At 41.6% G+C, this 22,775-nt stretch overlaps 1 protein-coding gene across 1 annotated transcript in view; it reads right to left on the bottom strand.

The window, feature by feature from the left end:
* Window positions 1-3,133: 3,133 nt before the first annotated feature.
* LOC121612311 (metabotropic glutamate receptor 4-like) overlaps window positions 3,134-22,775 on the bottom strand; it is a gene marked incomplete at its 5' end in the record, with an annotated part of 123,906 nt that continues 104,264 nt past the window's right edge. Inside the window, 4 exons of the mRNA XM_041945117.1 lie at window positions 3,134-3,183; window positions 6,327-6,573; window positions 16,050-16,985; window positions 18,265-18,401. Of these exons, the coding sequence (XP_041801051.1) occupies window positions 3,134-3,183; window positions 6,327-6,573; window positions 16,050-16,985; window positions 18,265-18,401 (1,370 nt within the window). The remainder of the gene's footprint in view (window positions 3,184-6,326; window positions 6,574-16,049; window positions 16,986-18,264; window positions 18,402-22,775) is intronic.

Here is a 22,775-nt window from a genome sequence, read left to right as displayed (position 1 = left end):
TATGTTTATGTTAAAGCGGTTCCATCTCCGTTGTCTTTTGGCAGATTCAAGTCTTTCCAGTGAGCTGAAGTTACATAAACTCTGAGAAATTGTCTTATATTATCACACACAGAGTATTTTTATGAGCTATGTACAGCTTTTCTTGAAGTAGATGTCAGAGATTTCTCTTCAACATGTCTTCCAGAGAGGCAACTGAAAATTCAGTCATTTCTCGTCCCAGAGAGCTTCCGTCAGATCCGGCTGGGAGGGATTATTGCAGTTTGCAGTTTTGTCGAGCAAAAACATCGAACTTATTCGCAGCCTGTGTCGGCCGAAGCCAAGTTATTTATTAATTATGTATTGATTCACTGATTTATTCAGTTGGTGTCCAACCTCAGTGTCCTGCAGTGTCTCACACGTAGGAAGTTTATTTGGCAGCCAGCCAGAAAGTGTTTGTTTTTCTGTTTTTGTATTAATTATTTCTTCATTTCAGCAGTTGGTGTGGTCGTGCCGTTGTCTGTGTAGATGAACTGAGATGTCATCGGAAATTCTCAATACTGTTTGCAGCACAAGGACTGAAATCTGATACTGAAGCTTGCTGTTGTTGCTGCTTGTGATTCTAATAAGGTGATTTAAATGCTTTGGCCTACATCATTTGCATCATTTTACTTCAGTGACTATCGTTTTGTAGTCCGAGCTGTTCTTTATTGTTGCTGCCAGAGTAGTGTGATAGATTTCTAAATTTGCTAAAGGAAAGAAATGAAATCGTCAACAGGAGGGCATGTCGTACAAAACCTCGCAGTCTCCTGAGAGCAAACATTGCAGACACCTCATTCTGTCTCTGCCGTGTGAAGATGATATATACTGTGCTCTGCATACTGCAGTAATCTAGTACTTGGGCGTGCATTTAGCACACTTGCTATGCAACAACTGTTATTTTCCAAGCCTTTTGTGTAGTGGGCTGCAGGGTCCTGGAGGCGTGGAGAAGATGATAGATCCTGAGAGCTCACTGCATGCAGGGGCCTTGGATTCAAGTAGCGGCTAACCATTCATTTAAAATAATTTCATGTTTCCCTCCACCAATTCTCTGGGCTTCCAGTGCTATTATCAGAGCAATTGTGGCAACATATTATTCAGAAGATGGCAGCCATTGTCTTTTTCTTCAGGGCTGACAAACTGGTTTTTAATCGGTATTATTAGCTTACAACAGGAATGAAAAACAGTCGCACAGAAGCGCTGCCAATCATTTCGCTGAAGATAGTGTAAGTTTGCTAATGCATCATTCTGGTGTTTTAATCACGCACTGATGTAAAAGCCCGTATTTATCCTGGCTAGGGGTCAGATCATGAAAGTAAGCGATGGATTTTCCACACAAACCTGAAAATGAAAGCTGAAGTTTGAAAACATTTTTAATAGAAATAAAATTTTGTATAAAAAAAACGAAACATGCTTCACACACTTCATTAGTTTTCATGAGGTTTTACAAATACATAGTCAGATAGCCAGGCACTGTATCTTTTTGTACATTTTCCCCAATTTTAGGATATGTCAGGACATAAAGCGGACATCATCAATCTATTTAATAACGTACATTAACTTGCCATTTAATTTGGTCAGCACTCACATTTTATTCTGCAACACAAATGGTGTTGAAAGTAATACAGAGGGAGGCATGAAAAGCAGCATTGAATTCACAACACAAATGACCCCACAATGTTTTTCCCCAAGACATTAGAGGGCTTTTATACTGCACGAAGCCAACTATTAATCTGTTCAGCGAGCTCTGGGTGATTGATAGAGATATTGCATACTTTTGCAATTAGATTTTCATTTGTTGAAAAGCCTTACAACTTCCTCACACTTCCTCCTTATCATGAGAGTGCCTGAGGAGGACATGTATAGTAATGAATTTTCTCAGGAGCTGGTCCATTATGGATATCACCTTTAGGGCATATTGCACAATCCTCTCAAGGGCATACTTCATCTTAATTCCCCTCCTAATGGATCTGTACAGTTAAGCTTTACCCTTACGCTATGTGTGACCAAGAGAATAGCTGGTGGCAGTGATGGGGGGGGTGGGGGTCATCCTGGATGACAGCTCACAGTGAGATCTCCTGGCTAAAATACTGTTTATTTTAACCACGAGCCACTGTGTCAAAGCACATACAGGTATGCGGAGGGCAGTGGCAGCCTTAGGCTAGCTGGTAATACAAATCATGGCCTCACTTAAGCACAGATAAATAATCACTCACTAGACCTTCACCATTTGAGAACAGTTTTTAACGCACAATAGGCTCAGGCCCAAACAATTGTTAACAACGCTGCAACAGAGTTTAAACGCATTCCAAAGATAGTATTTTTTCTTTTTCTGTTTTTTTTTTTTAACAACACAACACAGGATGTTGAAACTGGCATGCTCAAAATCGGCAGAGACCATCTCATACGTGTAGTCATTCTTTGTAACTGAGTGGAAACCTGGAAGAGGGGGGAAAAAAAAAAAGTCGGAGTGGAGTCTGGTACAGATTTGTAGCGTTGTTGAGATGATCACTGGTCCTTTGACTCATGAGACCGCAACACATTTAGAAATAAAAACAAACACAAGCCCCTCTGGGAAATCCATGGGCCGTGTGTTCATGCCTTTTTGGTGTTGATTAATCCCTTGTGATGCCTCGAAGGTTTTAAGATTAATTAGAGTTTGCGAAACTGGCAGACAACATTGAGAACACCTGAACATACTCTTGATTTTAGTTCGGCTTGAGTCAGCGCTGCTCAAGATGACAGAGAAGTCTTTGAAAGAGGGCATAGCTGAAATGTAAACACTCAAAAGGAAAGCGCCATCCTTCAATCTCCAGGCCTCTGCCATGCAAGTATTTTTCATTTTTCTTTTGTGTGTGTGTGTGTGTGTGTGTGTGAGGCAGACAGAAGATGGAACCTTACAATTGTACTGTTATCTGTTCTGGTCCCGTCGTGTCCGTCCCTGTGGTTTCTCCTCACCACGTCACGTCTTTGGGCAACGCTTCTGTGATCTCCACCTGAACATTGACACATCCGTTTTTATTCTATTTTATTTTTTTTTGCCAGCTGTGTGAAATTCTGCCGCGTGTTTTTCTCCATCAGGGTGGAAATCCCGAATTATGATAAGAACCTCTGTCCTTTAGATTGCATGGTTGCTGTAGCTGATGTAGGTTTGCTTTGTTGAGAAAGCTGAAAGAGAAGAATGAGAGGGGAGACTGAGAGTCAAATGGAGTCAAAGTGAACTATTTTAACACGTGAGACGAGGAAGACGAGGACGTTTGTTCGGCCATGTTTTACTGGTGTAGCAAGCGTCAGAAAGTCAGTGTTCAGTTGCTGTTTAGCCCCAAAATTCCTCACCTCCCTGGCTGTATTTTTTGCCCCCAATACATGCCTGCATTACTTACAACAGATGGGGGTTCAGCAAAGCCCACTGCCCACCCCACCACCTCCTTTTTCCTTCAGCTATCAGGCCTCAACTTTGCAGTTGTCTCCCCAGACTGTTAGCTGATTCGCTGAGGTGGAGCAGATAAATCCTGACATATCACCACCAGATCTCGGCAGTTGTGGGAGCTGGCCCAGACAGGAATTTTTCAATTTCATCAAGCCGTATATCCACAGTGGCGATGACAGTGACAAATGGTGCTTATTCAAATAGCCATGCACTGTGCGGCCCCTGTAAACGGTAACCCCATCAGGATAAATTGCTGCCGGCTATCAATTCTGCGTCTTTGCCTTCTCGCCACTTGTTGTAACAAAAAGCCCTATTAACCCTCCGAGGAAACTTGAAGCAAGATAGGAATTAATTTTGCTCTGTGTTTACATGTAGCAGTTTTGAAGGGCCTCACCGCAGTGTGCGATTGTTAGTCCCGTGCATCGTCACACAGCTTTTATCGATTTCAGTTTTCTGTATTAGCAGTAAATACAATGTCAGCTTTTTTATTCCCTCGTGAAGGGGAACGTTACTCAGTACGGTCGCTATAAAGCGTGAAGAGTAAACACGGCTTTAAAGACGTTTGACAGTTCCTCGTTCGTGCAGGCCAGATGGAGGGAACGCCTCTGCGGTGACAGACGTGACCGATTAAAACCTTTTCCTGCCCGAGGCGAGCCAAGGAAGAGCGCTCCGGACGTCACGCGAGGGATTTCTGCTGACTCAATGGCTGAAGTCATTATTTACTTCACTTGTGTAAATCCAGGCTGCGTTACTGATACGGCAGAGCCAAACACGTTTATTGGTATTGAGATTAGGAGGAGACATGCTGGGAGATTCAGATGCTTCAGAGAGGAGAGTCAGATTATTTACAGTGTGTTTAAACTCTGGCTGCAACCGTTGTTTTTCATTACTGACGTCTCCATTGTTTGTTTTTTCAAATAATTGTTTAATCTATAACAATCTTAATCAATAAACAGTGAAAAATGCGCATCACGTTTTCCAGAGCCCAGGATGAGGTCTTAAAATTGAGTGTTTTGCCCAAAACTCAAAGATATTAAATTTACATTAATATAAAACATTAAAAAGGTCCAAACTGGTACATTTAAGAGGCTGGACCTCATAAATGAGTTAAAGTAGTGTAAGTCATTTATGAGTGCTTTCATTGGTATTGAGATTAAGTCATTTTTTAAACTATTAAAACCCATTAGAAATTCTTATCCGGACCACAAATTAATTTCTTCTTCTTCCACATTTATTTTTCTACATCTTTAAATTTTAGAGGTAGAATTGAATTTTCCAGCACAGAAATGTTCTACAGCTGAGACAATTAGTCAGTTAAATTAAAAGGAGATTCGTTGTGATAACCGATTCACTGTTTTAGTCATTTTTCAGTCAAAAATGCCAAACGCTGGCAGCTGCTTAGGATCGGTTGCTTTTCTTTATCATGGTATGTGGGAGTGAACTGAATGAATTTGGGGTTTTGACTGTTGATCAAACAGAAACAAGCTACTTGAACTGGTCTCCTTAGGATCTGGTAAAATTCAATGGACACTTTTTCAGTTTTCTTACATTTTATAAACAAAATGATTGTCTTATCAACACAAACCTTTAGCAATGACCAGCAGCAATCTTATTTACTGCAGTGCACCTCACACCAAACTGTGTCTTTCCAAACAGAAAAAAACTGTTCCTGTTTGAGACCTGTGACTAGAAAGTATTCAGCTACCAAAATTGTTAGTTTTCTCTTGATCGACTAGCCAATTAATCACCTATTTGTTATGAGGGTTGGTAAATATTTTCAAACAAGGTTAGATATGAACCCAAATACTGAACCGACGCGATAATACCGATTTTACCACTAGGTTTCGCTTGTGAGTCAGCTGCATGAGTGACAGTGTAGGGGCCCCCCAGTCAGGACAACTGAGCGCCCTTTGCCATCTTTGGTTTGAGACGGATAAATTATTTACCATATTTACTGTAACGTAAGGAGATGTCATCAACTCGAGTAACATTATCATTTGTCACTTTGTGTCCCTCCTCTGGCTGAAGGAGCTAAGCCCCGCCCTCATAGGCAAGAAACTAGCGCAAATGAGAGCAAAACACAGTTAAGTCTCTTACATTGACCTGTTAATATTATGTTGATCATGTTGTGTCATATTAATTATTACTACTGCAACACAAGTTGGATTTAGCGGCGATGGCACAGGTTGCTGATGTAAGCTACTTTTTAATTTTAATTTGTCTCATAATGACAAACGCCGGTTTAGACGGTTTGTTTAAACCTGTACACCAGATGGGAGCGCAACTGCAAACTGACCTAAAAGCTGTCTGTTACAGCAGTAGCTGACACAGTGCTGGGGACAGGAAAGAGGGAAGGTAGATTCTTGCATGTGGAACATCTCAGAATGTGAAATTTCACTAAATTGAATGAAATATTGATGAAAATCACATTTGTGAACATCAAAAGAAAATAATGGAGAAAAAAAAAATCAATGATTCCCGCTTGCCGCATTTTAAGCGTTTATTGAAGTTGCAATTTTGAAGTGCAGAATATGTCCTGTGTTGACAACTGTAATCTATTCTTTCATGACTTCACCCCCCCCCACACACACACACTATTGAGAATTCTGTAATGGTTTCTTCTGACTGGCAAACAACACACCCCCTCCACCCAATCAGTCCAGTCAAACAGCGACACATTTGCTGGCTTCAATGAAGTGTTAAATAACATGCTACACATCTGTTAATAAGCAATTACTTTTTACTCTGTTTCCCATCTCTGCGTCAGTGTGTTTGATTTACAGACACTGAAGGCCAAAACATGCCCGAGAAAAAACAAACAAAAAAAAAACAAATGTGGGTTTTTAGTCAACGGCTCGCTCATTAGCATCCGTGTACTTACATTGCGTTTCGAGGCTTTCGCACAGCTCGGTCTTGGCTTCTCCGTTGGGTCTGAGTCCAGCCTTGGGGTTGAACTTGTTGGACATGGTGGCGGCAGTAACCACGGCCTTGAGGCTGCGTGTGCGCTTGGGCACATTCTGCTCGGGGTGGAAGAGAACCACGTAGACCTTAGGCATATAGAGCAACCCGAGGGACACCGAGGCGCTCAGGCTCACGGAGATCGTCAGAGTGGTTGTTTGGATGTACATCTGCGGGAGGCAAACACAGAACATGCACAACACAAACAGTTTAGCCCTTTTTTGGCACTGGGATGTGCAGATTTTTCTATATGGGTAGTGGCCTGTACAGTACAAGTGACATCTGCTGTGTATCATTCTAATTAGAGCATCCAATGACCCGTTTGTTGGCCAAGCTGTTGTTGAAGCGGTTTCCTCTGTGTCCAATAGAGGCTTCAAAACTATTTAATGCAAGTGATGTTATAAAACTTGTTTTAAATTAGCATCTCATCTGCTTTTACGGCGCGCCTGCCAAACCAGCCAAGGCCACCTTGTTTGTTTAATTTTCTGCCATGCTAGTTTTAATATGGCCATCACGTCAACCTGAACACAGATTTGATAACGCCACTCGATTGCATCCTGACTCGCAACAAGCAGGCCCGTAAAAAAAAAAAAGAAACAAGCTTGTGAAAATGTTACACATGGTCAGATCCTCTGTATCATGGGGGAGGGCAACTCTGAGTATCATTCTCACTCATTCCATTTTAATTGTTTCCAAAGCTGCAGCAAATTAATGAGTCATCTTCAGGGAGGCATCGAAGAAGGGAGGCTTGTGTAATTTCTGTACGTCGTACCGTGTTGTGACTGCTTGACTTTCCGGCTGAGAGGAATTATCTTGTAAGTTGTCTCGCAGAAGTAAAGATACTGCAGACTTGAATGCATCCAAACACTGTGACATTCTCAAGCGGAGATATCGGGGGTTTCTTGATGAAAAGAAGTACATAAGCGTCAACAAACCACTGGCAGCTACATCTGAATAAAATAAAACATGAACTACCGACCTAATTTAAAAGGATATATTTGTTTGTGTGTGGTTGCACTCGATGAGCTGCTACAAATACGTAAAACCACAAAATAATGTAATTTAAGGTATTTACCTTGACCACAAGGTTAGCAGTCAGAATGGAGGGAGGTTTCCTGACCTACTTTAGTTCAGAATCAGTATCCCGTTGTTGTAGGTTTGACAGGGAGTAATGAGGAAAGATGCAGCAAAGACACACCTAGCTAAGTTCAAGGTGATACCTGCTAAATAATGTCTGATAGCAAGTGTCCTGTGGCCCGAAACCAGCCCACTGCCTGGGATATGAGAGATACTGCTCCACAGGACCAAAACGCTACATTTACATGTAGGTGTGCTCATCATCTAATGAGAGACTGATAACTGGTACATGACAATAATGTCTGAGAGCTCCACTTCCTGTTACATGTTCTCATTTATGAGGGCTACGACACAGTGTTGCAGGATACAGTATATTTACTTTAACACGGACAAGAGCTGGCTGAAGAGAATATGAAAGGCTGTTATTATTGGCCTTTGCCATGCAGATAAGTGCACTGTCTTCCAGTAAGCAGCACAGTAATCATCCAAGCATGGAAACACTCTGTTGCTTGCCGACTTCCTCGTATGTAAAAAACACTTAACAAAATTGCCACAGATAATCCAAATTTCATCAGTAAGCAGCACGTTCTCGTTATCTGCTGCTAGAGGTAACATACACGATCACTGCATTCTTTTCCCACTTAAGGTTTGTTTTTCACTTTTAAAGGCATTTAATGAGGCTAACTTTCAGTTCCTGTCTTCAAACGGCAGTTTACTAAACGGCAGAGTCACAGAAATATTTCTTTAGATTACAAAAAAAAAAAATCCATAAGGGCTATATGTGTCTTATTTTCGCTGTAGGATGAGATAGATCTTCAATATAAAAGATTTCTGTGGGTGAGAGTGATCTTAATCTCAGTGGAAACTGGTGGGTGCAGGATTGAAAAAAGTATATTATTGCTTAGGCCACCATGAGAACTGATTTGCAACTGTAATGAAGCCGCTGTTGACTGAAGTATTACACTATATGATATAACCTTGCACAAGCAGATCAGGATCAACATTTTCTGGGGCCGTGATAGAAGACTCAACTAAAACAGGCTCTCATTCATTGCCTTTGTACCTTTAACTATAAATATTTGATATGATTCTACCTTTAGAGCAGTCTCTCTTCCTTCTGACTGGGTGAGTTTCCATCAGCTACTGAGGGACTCTCAATAGATCCCTGCTGGTTCTTCATCAAAGCGGAGTAACATTTAGCTCCCCAGATGTGACACTGCTTGAATACTTTGTTTGTTTTCATTACTTTTGACTCTCCTCGGTGCTTTCCCCCCCAGACTGGCTGCATCTCAGCTCAGCCAGGCCTGGTACCATGTGGGACTGCCGGCTGGAGAGAACAATGGAAGAATGGAGGCTATATGAGAGAGGGACAGCTGCAGTGGTCCCCTCCCCGCTGCAGGGAGTGTTAACCACTGAGCCGCTCTGGGCTCGCTTCACTGCTGCCTCGGGGACAGACTGTTGAACCCGAGCTGCTACATTAAGAGAAAGAATAAAGGTTCTGCCTTTCAACCAAGAATAACCATCTTCAAAGTCATCCATGCAGTCAGTTAATTAACTATCATTTAAAACAGGGCTCGGGGATGGAGCTATTTAAGAAAAATACATCACAATATGATCAAATTAACTCACATTCAAGCATATTCTAACTATAAGTATGTACAGGCCACTGCTAATGACTATTCCGTCATCAATTAACCTGGTAGTTAGTTTATGAAAAAATAGAGAGCTGTGAAAAATACTTCCAGAGACAAAGGTGACATCTTCAAAAGCTATTTTGTCTCTAAACTCAAAGATATTCAACTCACAGTGACAGAGACAGGCGGTGAATTCTCACACTGGCGGAGCTAAAACCCCTAAAATGAATGAATCGCATTCAATAATCAAACTGAAGTTCCACTGTTCCACATTAGATCAGATAAAAACCTTCGCACATGTAAATAAAGACCTGCTGCTAGCTTTTAATCACGATGTGCTTTAAAATATTAGTGACAGAATTATTTTAATAACACAATCGGAGTCTGACTAATACAGGATTTTTTTTCTTATGCAAATAGTATAAACATTCGACGAGGATGCTTTTAATTTGTTATTTAATAGACGGACTGAGCGTGACATGTTAGGGGCGAAAAAGAGCAGTTCCTATGGAGTCAGATCAGTCTCATGTTGTGCACACAGGAGCAGTTATCCTACATAAATAAACAAATACAGGGGCTGTGATGTAATGTCATCACGTAGCTTTACATAAAACGTCAAGCAGCTGGCGGGCGTAGCAGCTCGCACAGGTAAGTGATAACTCTCCTGTTGTGCATGATTAAATATGTTTGTGTTACAAATGCTAAGTTAGTGACTTAACACTAGCGTTAAAGGGTATGTAATGCTGATAGACAACCTAAGATCATCCATTAGCTAGCTTGCTCGTGCTTTCATGACTCCAACATATTTAATCATGCAAGACAGGAGCGAGCAGACGCCAGGCAGCTGTTTGACGTTCGCTCTGTCTTTGTGCTCTAATTCATAATTGAAGACTGCGCAGATGTTACGCTGTGAGATCACATTAAACCACACCCCAAAATCTACGCTTACGTGATTGGCTGTAATGGAAGGAGCCATCTGATTGGCTACAGATAATTTACTGTTGGAAAAAAAAATGCATAAGTGACTGGAGCCACGCCGGGGGAGTCTCCAAAAACCAACACGCAAATGCAATGAAGTTCACATATGACAAGCAGTTTGTAAATGCAGTCTGCATAGAAAAGTAACAACATCCAAATATGCTTTAGATGAAAATACTTAAATACACGTATTTGTATTACAATACAAATCCACAAATATACACAATGTATATCTTAAACTTATTTGAATCTTACTTTGTCTACATTTTATATACAAAGATAACAATGTGTGCACTGAAAAATACTTTTGAGGAGTATTTTATATATAAATTCTAAAATACTTTTGTGAACTCCTGTGTGCCCACTGATAAATACTGAGGCTGATCTGACTCCAGTGGACAAACTGTGCAACTGCTTCTCACACGTACCTTTGGCATTTCTGTACTGTAATTTGTCGTTATTTATCGGCTGAGGTGTATACGCTGATGCAGTGTATCTGCAATAAGCTAAAAAGCTAATCTTGGCTGATATATTGGTTAGGCTGATTTAACAGTCTAGCTTAAAACACAATTTGACCTCATTGTCACATTATGATTCCACCACGAGTCGTGATAATATTGAATTGCTGCCAGGTCCGTACTTGAAAGGCAATATGTTCCCGTCTCTTTCTGTCTGACAGCCGCTTGATTAAAAAAACAAAACAAAGACCTTCAACTTCTTCTGTACTGCTTCATGTACAGTAGCTCACAAACGGAGTCCTGTTTTCAGTGTCACAGCAACCCCACTGTTCAGTCCCTTAATTTGTTTCTTCCTGATTGCGGTGCACCTGAGCATGCACACACCGGAGCTCATAAAAGCGAGTCGCTGTATATCTCACACCTATCATCACAGTGCCATTAGCAGATCTTCCCTGAGGCAAAACATGACACAGAAGCAGCAGCGTATGGTGGCATTAATGACTGAACTAGCTGTGCTGAAAACAATCTATCGGTACATATATGATGAGGACTCAAAATAAATCCAGCATCACTGGCTACAGAAATTGCAACACAACTAGGGGAGAACATCTGTGATAGCGGTTAATATAAGATCAATGTGTGCTTAATAAATGGAAACAGATTCTATTTTCAACCTGGGACTCGGCTTCGGGATGCAAACCATCAAATTCATTTAAACGGCACATTTCCCACTCTACAATAAGCTACTGCGTTATTCTCAGCATGCTATGGAATCGTTCAGCAGAAGGGCTTGCTGCATGACAATTCTCTATAATTGCACTCTAATTAAGCTAATAAACAAATAGAAGCCTTAGGGGACACAATAATATAGCTTCATGGGAGAAAGTCATTTATAAAGATCACAATTCTTTGGCCTTGATTAGCTTCACAGCCTGTTCACCCATTATTGGAACACCCAGAGGTCAACAGCCAAGACCCAGATGACTGCTGTGCTGGAGGCCTAATGAACACAACGACTGCTCTCCGAAGTCCAAGATGTTGCTCAGCTCCTCTGCTCTCAAGCATCAGTCTTCATTATGTATTATTGGGCCTACGGGACATTATTGTGAATAATGCTGTTTATCTTTGCACTGAAAAGCAACAAAGAGAGAAAAGCAAAGGGCCGGGTTGGTAACAGGTAGCGGGGAGCAACACTGAGCCGACACAGTCATGAGCACACTCATGTCTGACATCTGGTCTCGTTGAACTCACTGCAACTCCCACTCTTTGTCTGACTAGCGCGCTAACAGCAGTTTTTTTTTGTCGTCGAGTTGGCAGTGCCAGTAGTGTGATGGAGACTTTATAGAGAAATAAACAACACCACTCAATTCATCAGTCCATTCATGCACTGTAAAAGCAGGACCTCTTTTGTGTGGGTTGATTGAATTTGAACTGAGCCTATTGTGCGAAGGCCTCGTTCCCATGCATGCTATTGTCTGACGCTCCTCCTCCTGCCTCTGTCTTTGAGGCAGCCGCTGATTTAGACTGTTTCTCCAGGTAAGCAGGTGTCACTTCTATTCCTGAAGCCAGCATAAAGCTCAGCGATCACGCTCCATAGATAGACCAGATGTCCCTGTTTGAATGATAGAGAAAGCCTCCCATGGCATTTGTTACATTCATCCTGGCACCAGATGACAAATAAATGACTGTGCTTGTAATGCTGAGGCAGGGGCTCGCTGTAAACTGGTGATGAGCACATAGGCGGATAGATAAGGTAAATCAAGACCCGGAGGAAGTGGAGCATTTAATTGCTCTGAAAGACATGTCAACGTGGGCTGTGAAGCTTTGTGGGGCCTGTCATTTACAGTACGATGATTATGAGGTGTGTTTGCTTTGACATGTTAATTCCTTAAATAAGAACAGTGTTTATGTAACAGCTCAGAGAATCAGTCACAGGATTTTTTTGTTTGTTTGTTTATTCTTTACATGAAGCCTAGCACAGCTAGGTTACTGGGTTTTTTTTTACTGATTTTAAGGCAGGAAAAGCCCTTCAGGACGATACCAGAGAATCTGACGCCCCTACGGCAAGAGTGACATAATCTGTCCTGCCAAAACTAGAAATGACTGTTGAAAAATCTGTTTTATGGTCCAACAATGCTATAGTTAAGGTGTGGTTAGCATGACTTGGTTGGGATTAGGGAGAGATCATGGTTTGGATTAAAATGAGGTTAGGGGATAATAATAACTGCTTGGTTAGGGGTCAGGGAATAATTGCGGTCGGTGGGAACGAGAACAATGAACCAAGAGTCCCAGTTTTGTTTGCCCACTCATCCACTCTGACCTCCTGCTTTACAGACTTTGTGCCTTCGTAATAATTTCACACTACTTCCGTCTTTGCTAAGTTTGTCACTGGCAGCTAAACATAAGTTGGTTTTAGGGACTTGCTGAAATCACGGATCATTAATACTCCTGTACTCCGTAGGTGACATGAAATAGACAAGACTGAATGTGACTGACAGGCATCTTTGTTGATAGGCGTGGTAATAAAGCGACACTGTTATTACAGTTTGACTGACACTATGCCGATTGTTTGTTGATGTTGCTGGACTCCCTTTCTAAGCAAACGTTAGCTACTGTTGCTCACAGCTGATGCTGTAGGGGAGCTCACAGGGAGGTCACATCCTCTGGATTCTCCTGGCAAAACCGTCTTAACAAAGAAATCAGTCAACTGAGAAAGTCAGGGAAGGTGTCACTGTTTAAGTTACGTTAGAATCTGTTTACACATTGGCAATATAAAGCGATGAATATGTGTGAATCAATCACACAGTCTCTTTAAAAGCAGTCTACAGCAACAAAGCAACTTCGTGCTGCATGGTCTGACTAGACTAAACCACATTAGAGAGTGAGTTAAATTAAGTTTTTCTGACTCGACACTCAAAGGCCATTATGGTTATATATTAAATATGATTATTCTCTCTCAAATGAGGAAAGAAAAAAATGTAGGACATTTCCCTGAAGCAAGATTCCCATTTTGTGCTCCATTTCATGTCTTACCTTAACAACGCTCAGGGCAATGGTAGAAGTTTTCCAAATGATAAAAGTGGAACTATCTCCCAGCCATTGTGTGTACAGTTTTCTACAGGAAATAATAATTAATGAATGACTAATATATATTTATAGCAAGAAACTGAGTGTCTTGTGGGCGAGAGAAGTTTTTCTGGGTTTGTAAATTAAATTCATCTGAGGTATGGAAGAAGAAGAAGAAGAAACTAAAAGTAGGACTTGGCCTTCAAAGATTTCTTTTTTCACTTCTATTTTACTATTCAAAGCCATGCTAGCTAATGGATTACCTCATCCTCCAAAAAAGCTTTTCAATCTCTCTGTGATTGTATAATTCTCTTTCATCTTCAGAGAGAGGAGATGGAATGATTAAACAAAGAACTCACTGATATCCATGGCTGCTGTTGACATACGACTTAAGATGTGCAACACTCACATTAAAAAATAATGTGCACTGCTTTTTCTTTACTGTGTGTGATGATCAAGAACGTATAGTGATGACAGTTGACATTTCAGTGCATTTTCCTGAATGTATGTCTGGAAATGCAACGTATAACAAGCATCATCGATTTGGCTCAGCAGGTCCCTCATTGTCTCCAACATGTAGATGCTGTTGCTCAGTTTTAGTATTAACGTCAGTGGATTTATGGGGTAAAAGGAGGCCAATATGCAGATTCACACTACTTTAGACTTTGTGGCATTAACGCAACATGCAGCATATGAAAGTTATTGTACTGCTGGTCACATGCTGAATTATTAATGTAGTTCAATTGGCTACAGTCATATGCTGATTTTCTGCAATGCTGTAGACTATACAAATTATTTTAGGATGCTGAGCGAGACTCAGTGCACACACTTAGTCTCTCAAGAACGTTTTTCCACAAAGGTAGCTATCACAGCCAGTTTTCCAGGCCGGTATTTTGATGCATTGTTTTGTTTAATCCCAAAGGGAGGGAGGTAAGGATTAATTTGTTGCATCTGTCAGACCCATGCTGGCACTGCTGATAGTGTCCATGCCAGTATGAGGCTTTTCCCTCACCACTGCCCTCTCTTGTAGCCACTGAGCTTTTGTTACACTGCCAAAAGACCTCTTTCAACTGGATCTACACATTTCTACTGTGCCATTGTTGCACCCCTTTGGCTTTGTACCCACAGTGTCTCCGCTGATTATGAGTTTAAAGCCCGGCCTCCATTGTCATGTCCCCTTTAGATCCCTCTTGCCCTGTAAGCTCCCAGTGTTCCCACTGGATGTGATCCAGGTCCACAGTTCATGAGGTCAGGCACATTGATTTGACATGGGAATACGAGTGTGAGCTTGTGTTTGGGTGAACAGCTCATGGGTCTCTGATGCACTGTGGCACACAGCCGTCACATATGCGTGAGTCACAGGCTTGCGTGCTGCCTGCAGAGTTATTAGAGAACGCGCTCATAAAACTGTGTCCACACTTCGTAGGTTGTTAGTATATTTGAAATATGAGGCTTCCACATGACTTCCTCTTTTTAGTTGTTGTTTTAGCTGCAGAGTTCTATTAACGTCATTTGTAAAAGTGGTCTTGTCTTAAAGCAAATGCAGAGTGGAATATTTTAATAAGGAAATGAACACTGGCGTTCCGCGTGGGACTGAGGTAAAATTTTAAAGACTGCTGAACTGCAGTTTCAAAAAAAGCTGACTAGTGTGCAGCAGTGGAAGAAGTACGTCAGACTTTCACATAGTGGTAACACAAAAACACTCCATTACAGGTAAAAGTCTAGTATTCAAGTACAGCAAAATGTACTTTCTATGCATTAACATTTAAACAGAAATGAATGTAGCTGACGTATGTGGAGCTAATTATAGCTGCCTAATATACCGTTTACTGTTGGGTAGTTTAATCTGGTGGTCCCCGACCTGTGGCTCAGGACCCCCACAAGGGGTCACGAGACAAATCTGAGGGGTCAAGAGAAGGTTAACAGGATAGAAAAGCAAATCCAATTACTCTCCTGCCAAAATATTGGACTGTTTATCCGTAACAATGCACCAGATTTTACTTCTTGATCATTTTTTTATATGTCAACTTTATTTCTGCAAAGTAACTATAGATGTCAGATAAATGTAGTGGAGTCAAAAGTACTTCACTCTCTGAAATGTAGTGAAGTAGAAGCATGAATATAAGTATCTCAGAATACTCAATTACCATACCATACCATACCATACATAGTAGATATGATTAATTACTTTCCACTGCTGCTACAGCATAGTTTCGTTTTCTAAGCACCTGCACACTCCTGCAAATATGTTCATTATTACAACATGGTGACATTCTTGTGAAGAAACCAAGAAGAAATAAGCAAAGAAAGAAATGAAGAAGGGAAGCTAATTTGATTTGGAATTATATTGTTGTGTAGCTGTGAAGAGTTGTAAAACCCCTGAAGTACCACCATGAATTTAACACAAAAAAAGTACTACAGCAGGGACCTTACCTTTTCTGTGGACTGTGAAGTGCCAAAGAAGATTGGGATGAATGCCAGCCAAATAATGCAGGTGGTGTACATGGTGAAACCGATGGGTTTGGCCTCATTGAAGGTCTCCGGCACTCCTCTGGTTTTAATGGCATACACTGTACAGGTGACCATGAGCAGCATGCTGTAGCCCAACAGGCAGATCAGAGACAGGTCAGAGATGTCACACTTGAGCACACCACGAGCCATGGTCGGGTTAGACGTCCTCTGGTCCTCATAGTCAATAATGGCCTTGGAAGGATCCACGGCAAACCAGATGCACACCCCGAGCAGCTGCACCGAGGCCAAGGTGAACGTGATGACTAGCTGGGAGGCTGGAGAAATAAACCTGGGTGCACTGACAGACATGGTGCCCTGCTCAAAGATGCGGTAAATACGATTGGTTTTGGTGAGCAGGGCAGCATAACTGATGCTCATGCCCAGACCCAAGAAGATCCTCCGGAGGGAACAAATTCCTACGTCAGGGGTGGAAATCATCAGGAATGTTGTGGCATAGCAGAGGAAGATGCCAGTTAGCAGCACGTAGCTCAGCTCTCGGCCCGACGCTTTCACAATGGGAGTGTCGTTGTAGCGGATGAATGTGACCACCACAAACACGGTAGCCATAATGCCAAACACTGCGATGAGCACAGGGATGACTGCCCACGGAGAGCTCCACTCCAGTTTAACAATGGGGATTGGAACGCAGCCCGTGTGATTCTCGTTGGGCCGCAAATCAAATCGACACATTTTACACGTGTAGGTGTCTGCCTGGTACTGATAGCCATCGCACCGCTCACAGTGCCAACAGCAAGGGATGCCCTTCACGATCTTCTTGCGCTCGCCGGGCTGACAGGGCAGACTGCAGATTGAGGAAGGGATCTGACGGACACCGCCGGGCCACTGCATCGAACGAACCTGCGAGCGAGGCAGAGGGACGCACACAGACATGAATGGACACAGAGAGAGTAAGACAAAGACAGAGGAGAGGAGATTTGTAGTGCAGTAAGCTGCCCGCGTCCTGCAAAGTGGTGGCATGTAGAGGCAGTGATGCTGTATTGATCTAAAATGATCCCCAGCTCTCCTGGAGGTCAAGGACAGTCTTCATGGTGGTTACTTGCTGTTTGGGTGTTTCAAACCTAGCCTGAAACACCATTCTGTACGCTCCCATGCTACTGGGTTTTATTTATTTATTTGAGTGGGGGGTGTAAAAGGGCAAACGAGGGGTCAAATAAAGCATTCTTCATAGATTCAGCAAAATTCACCAGTGGGAGGTCAAATTATCTGAAGGGCAACACAAGAGGAAAACGGGAAACCCATTGTTTTCTCTACAAGGAACTGACACACTCGTTTTTTTGCTGCTTCTTAAGTAGTTGTTTGTGTTACAGAAATCAATACTCAGCTGTCTACGATCAGAGGAATAAAAGCTAAATTTTGTTTCATTATGCTACAATCCTTTGTGGATTTTCCCCTTTACCAAGCACACTTGTAAAGATAAATTAAATTCATCATTTCAAACGGGTCTGCTCTCTTTAATGTTATCAATTTTATTCAATTGTGGCAGTTCATTCAAAGCTGGTAAATTTGTCTCTAAATGTGCATTTAATTAAGAACTCAAAGAAGACTAATTAAAATACAGCCGGCTTTAGAGTCAGAATTGGCACGTTCCACAGTAGGTGCCCACCACAAACTAGCTTTTTTTTTTTTTCCTTTTTTCCTTCCACGTCACATGTTGAAAGAGGCACAGAAGGAAAAGCTCCTCTCAAGTTGCTTCTTGTGTGCAATTGTTCTCTCTGGTGCCTGCCCTAGGCCTCCTCTTCGTTTTGTCATAACATCATTTGTTTGGTTCCTTTATGTAATTTACTGTTATAATACCGATACTTCATCACAGCCCCTGCTCAAAGTATTGTTTTTGGAAGTCAGTGATGCCGTCTGGAGAGATGATATTAAATATCTCTGTCCTTAAGCTCTCATGGCTTTCTTTTCATCACAGTCTGCCCTGTTAATCATTTAAAGCGCCCTCTGGATATTTACACCTTTGAAGATGGCACTAAGCGCTATCAAATGGTTTGGGAGGAGTGAGAGAGCAAACACGCAGAGATGGAGAAAACAACTTTTCAGAGACGGATTTTCAGTGCAAACACAACACTTTTTGTGACGATAAGTGGGGGCATGGAACAGAAAAGGCGATGCTTACGTTGAGATGGAGCTGATCCGTCCAGTGGCCAATTATTTTGTATTCGGCCGTTCGGTTTCTGATCTGGTACTGGTAGATCTCGTAGCGTCCAGGGGCGTCTCCATTCTCATTGAAGAGCACTGGGTTGCCTGCGATGCCTAAATGAGAGAACAATCAACATCACGTCATTATTCATTGTAGTGAGCATGAATGTGAGCAAACTTATGTGTTGTCATTTCACTACATTAAAACCAAAACAGTGACTGTGAATCTCAAACATTTTCTTCTCAAATTTGATGATATGCCCTGTTTTTGGGCCTCTCAACTATGGGTGCAGGAGATGTTTCCTCATGAGAAAATGGAACTCTGTTCATATCAGACGATTCGTACACATTTGATGTGTGTTGAGTGCCAACTTTAAGAGCCTCTGCCTGTTATGTTGTGAAGTGGAAAGTATGTTTGGTGTGGAAGTTGGCAACCTGCGGCTCTTTCGTCCTCCTTCTAGCTTTTGAAATATAATTAATGAGAATTTTGTTAAAATGTATTTTATTTGAGATTGTTTGTTTTTAAAGCAAACATGGCGCACAGATGACAGCTTACGATGCTGTGTAAAGATGAAGGTGACGGCGTACAGCCCTGATGTGCAGATGCTGTGTGGTGAGGTTCAGGAGCAGAAATCACATTAACCAAGTTTGATAAATATTTTAACCGCCTATTATTTTGCATATATTCATATTTTTTCATTATTCAGTGAAATAGTCCTTTATTATTCATATATATTGTTGACAGCTGACTGCACGTGCCAGTAAAAGGATGAGGGCACACAGAGAGAGGACTGCATTTTAGGTTTGCTGGAGAATTTCTTTCATAAATACAATAAGGACTCAAATAGACGTTGAGTATTTTACTTGAAAGTAACCTTCAACCCAACGTCTTTTTTTCGGAGTTCAAAATGTTTTTGTTGCATGCAGAAATGTTATTTCATTTTCTCTGCAGTCGTTCATTGATTTCACAAATGCAACTCATTAGAGTTTGTTTCTACATGGCATAAAGGCAGAAAAAACGTTATATGCAGTGTTATTTCATTTTAAATGTCAAAAGGGTTTTGTGGCTCCCAGTGTTTCCTTTACTGTGGGAAACGGGCCCAAATGGCTCTTTGAGGGGAAAAGGTTGCCGACCCCTGGTCTAGACCATATTCACATGGTGGCCTTTTCCCCTGACATCATGCTCAGGGTGGGAAGCGCAAACCCTGCTATCAAAAAGGATGTTGTACTGCTGTGTTCCAGGTTAGAAGTTGTATAAATGTAGGGAGTAAAGACAGATAGACAACAGCTCACATTTGTATTCAACCACTTCCTCGCTAAGATAACTATCTGATAGTGTTACATGATCTGAAAATGTGTAAATTCTGAAATCAATGCACATTTTGGACACATTTATTCAAGCCTGGAAGTAAAACATACCCCCGTAGAGGCGTCATGAACGGGGAAAACTGGCTATAGAGACCAAAACTGTTTTTGTCCCAGGCTGTAAGCATGTTTATTTCTGCTGTAAAGTTGGGCATTTTAATATGGGGGTCTATGGAGATTTGTTTTTGGAGCCAGCCTCAAGTTGCCATTCAATGAATTGAAGTTTTTGGCCCTGAAGCATTGGCTTCATCTTTCAGGCCCAGAGGTTGTCACTCAGTCTCATGTGAAACCACAATTCAAAGTCAACTCACTATTTTTATTTTTGGACTAAGTTAATTTTCAGTTTTTAGTAGCAGTTTGTCTCGGTTTAGGCAATAAAGCTACTAAGTTAGGTTTAGGAAAAGATCATGGTTTAGGTTAAAACCGACCCTTTCACAACTTTAACCATGTGATAGATAGCTTCTCTGCCAGTTGGTCTGAAGGCAAACGTGAGCGAAAAAACAAAGTGGAAATGAAAATGATCCTGGCACAACTGCTTTTTTTTCGTTTTTTTTTTCCTTTTTCACAGATGAAAAAGATAAAGAATCTTTATTAACATTAAGATAAAGATTGTCCTGTCAGAACCCTTTGTCACCTTGTTTTTTTTCTTGTTTCAGAGAAAACAATTCAGATCGAACTTAGCAAATACATTTTTTTTTATCTCACTTGCCTCACAGGGCTTCTGTAGTGGCTGCCATGTGCAAATATTTTCCAATGGCAACGTTTTCTCTGGCATGAGGGTTGTATATACACATGCAGTGCACATATGGTTGCCTTTTGCAACCAGCTTTGTGCTGCTGGCAACCGAGCAGCATCCATCACAGGGGAACTTTGCTGATTTTTAAACAGCTCTGTATATGTAATGAACCAAACTCCCCCCCTGTTGCCTGCACCCAGACCTCCCCGCTCATTTGCTGGCTACAGACTGTACTTCCACATGCCTTCATGGACACAGTGTACAGATGTCGTAGTGTGAGAGACAGCAAGCCCTCGCTCCTTCTCTTGGATCAAGAGAAGGGACGCCTCACGACACGAAACTCAGATCAAACTGGTAAACCAGGCAGTGCTGATCAATTATCAATCAAGATTCTGTCACTGCATTGCCTGTTTTTCACCTAAAATGTTTTCAGGAACACGTTTTGGTGCACAAGAAATTTTGCAACCAGGATGCCATTGCTTGAAACCAGACCAGTGCATTCTGGTTGTTACAGGTTTTCTACCTTTTAAGCAAAAGGTAATACCACAGCCCATTTTCTCTGTTAACGAAGCACCAATTTCAAAAATATTTGCATCTTTTTACTGCATAGACAGCCCAGTTTTATGAAAAGACCATTGTTCCAGTTTTGGAATACCCTTTTAAGATGATTGACTTTGAGCTTGTGAAGGGCTTTGGATCGTGACTTTGAACAGCTGGATATCCTCAGGAGGTCCGGAGCTTGACAGCTGACCCTTTCCTGACCTCAAACACACTCGTCTCTCCGCTCGTGCTGTCTACCCAAGGTGTTCTCTGCTTTATCATTGTGATAGCAATGATAAAGACAATGTATCCCTGCGTGCTGATTTAGGACGAGCTGTAATGATGTGTCACAAAGAAAGCACACCAAAGATTTCTCTGCAAGCTCCCCAATGGAAACTCGACGAGCCACACTTCTAGTGCAGCGGTCCGTTTAATCATGGTCGAACGTGGAAAGGTTTCCCTTAGAGGGAGAACGCAGGAACTTCATGTCTAATTGCTTTTCACATCAACTTTCACAAACGTCTATACCTTCAAACGCTGACGAAAGCTGTAAGCTCCTGTGTTTTTCTCACTACGCCTGGTTTATTGTTAAGTCCTCCAAAACACGAGCATCTCAGTTAAGAACAAAAGCTAAACGTGGCCAATTGCTGCTGATGGATTTCTGCTGATGACTATTTTTTTTTCTCTTGCTCTTTGTTTCGACGCTGGAGGACGCAGTGCCCTAATCCACATCTCCATGAGTCAGCCCTGCTGGATTATTACAGCTTTACCGTTTTACTCAGCCTCGCCTCTGCGAGAGTGCCGCCCACATCACAAAGCAGTTAGTGATCATGGGAGGATTACAGTGACCTTATGAAGCAGGGAGGCATTATGTTTATATAAACATATTAAGCACATCAACACCATGGCTACTGTCATATTTTCCAAGATTTTTATCGTGCCAAGCTTTTTTTCTTCAGTTTCTAAAGCTTTCAAAGGCTTTGAAGCTGTCTGCCTTCCACTGTCATGGCTGGGGTCATGTGCTCAGGCCTGTAAGTGCTCACATGGACGCGACTGTCACTGAAAAGAAAAATGGACGCTGAATGACACACTGATGATGTTGAGAAGAGAATGCAGCAACACTACCAGCATTACACTACTGACACTGCATGAGTTTTTCAGCAGCTTTATGGGTCTTGTGTCATGCTTACTCATCATAGATTAACAAATGTCTTACTGTGGCTTTGAGCTTCTGTAAATTTGCTTCTAAATATATAATCCTTTATTTAAACTTGAGAGCGGGCCCTTATCTACAATGATGTGTCGAGTGACAATTTAAAATTACTTAAAAGATAAAAAAAATGTTAAAATCTAAAAATAAAGGAATGAATTCGAACAAGTATTTAAATGCTGTTCATAAAGATACAAGATACAAAAAACTATTTAAATTACGACAGGTACAAACAGGAGCTGGATGGTTTGTGATCATGGATTTAAAATCATTAAGGGGCACCGATGTAATCATTTTCAGGGTGTTTCGTAAAGGTAGTTGGGGCGTAGTAGTTGCAATGAAAGCCAGTCATTAAGACCGAGTCTGATGTGGTCCAGAGGATCTAACTAGTATATATGTGATGTAAGGTGGCAATATATTAGCCTACGACGTCTCACAGACAGAGAAAAACCACCAAACTTTTTCATATGAGGGGCAATGATGAAGGCTATAAACATCACCAGTAATAAACCTCAGAGCAGCATCCAAGGGCTTAAGAGTGGAGGCGGAGGCATGCCTTTAAATCACATCACCATAATCCATAATGGAGAGAAAGACAGCTTCAACAGTCTTTTTCCTTGTTTTATTTCTATATATA

This window comes from Chelmon rostratus, chromosome 2 (assembly GCF_017976325.1).
Source record: "Chelmon rostratus isolate fCheRos1 chromosome 2, fCheRos1.pri, whole genome shotgun sequence".
Classification (NCBI taxonomy): domain Eukaryota; kingdom Metazoa; phylum Chordata; class Actinopteri; order Chaetodontiformes; family Chaetodontidae; genus Chelmon; species Chelmon rostratus.
This window is presented reverse-complemented; position numbering and strand designations above follow the sequence as displayed.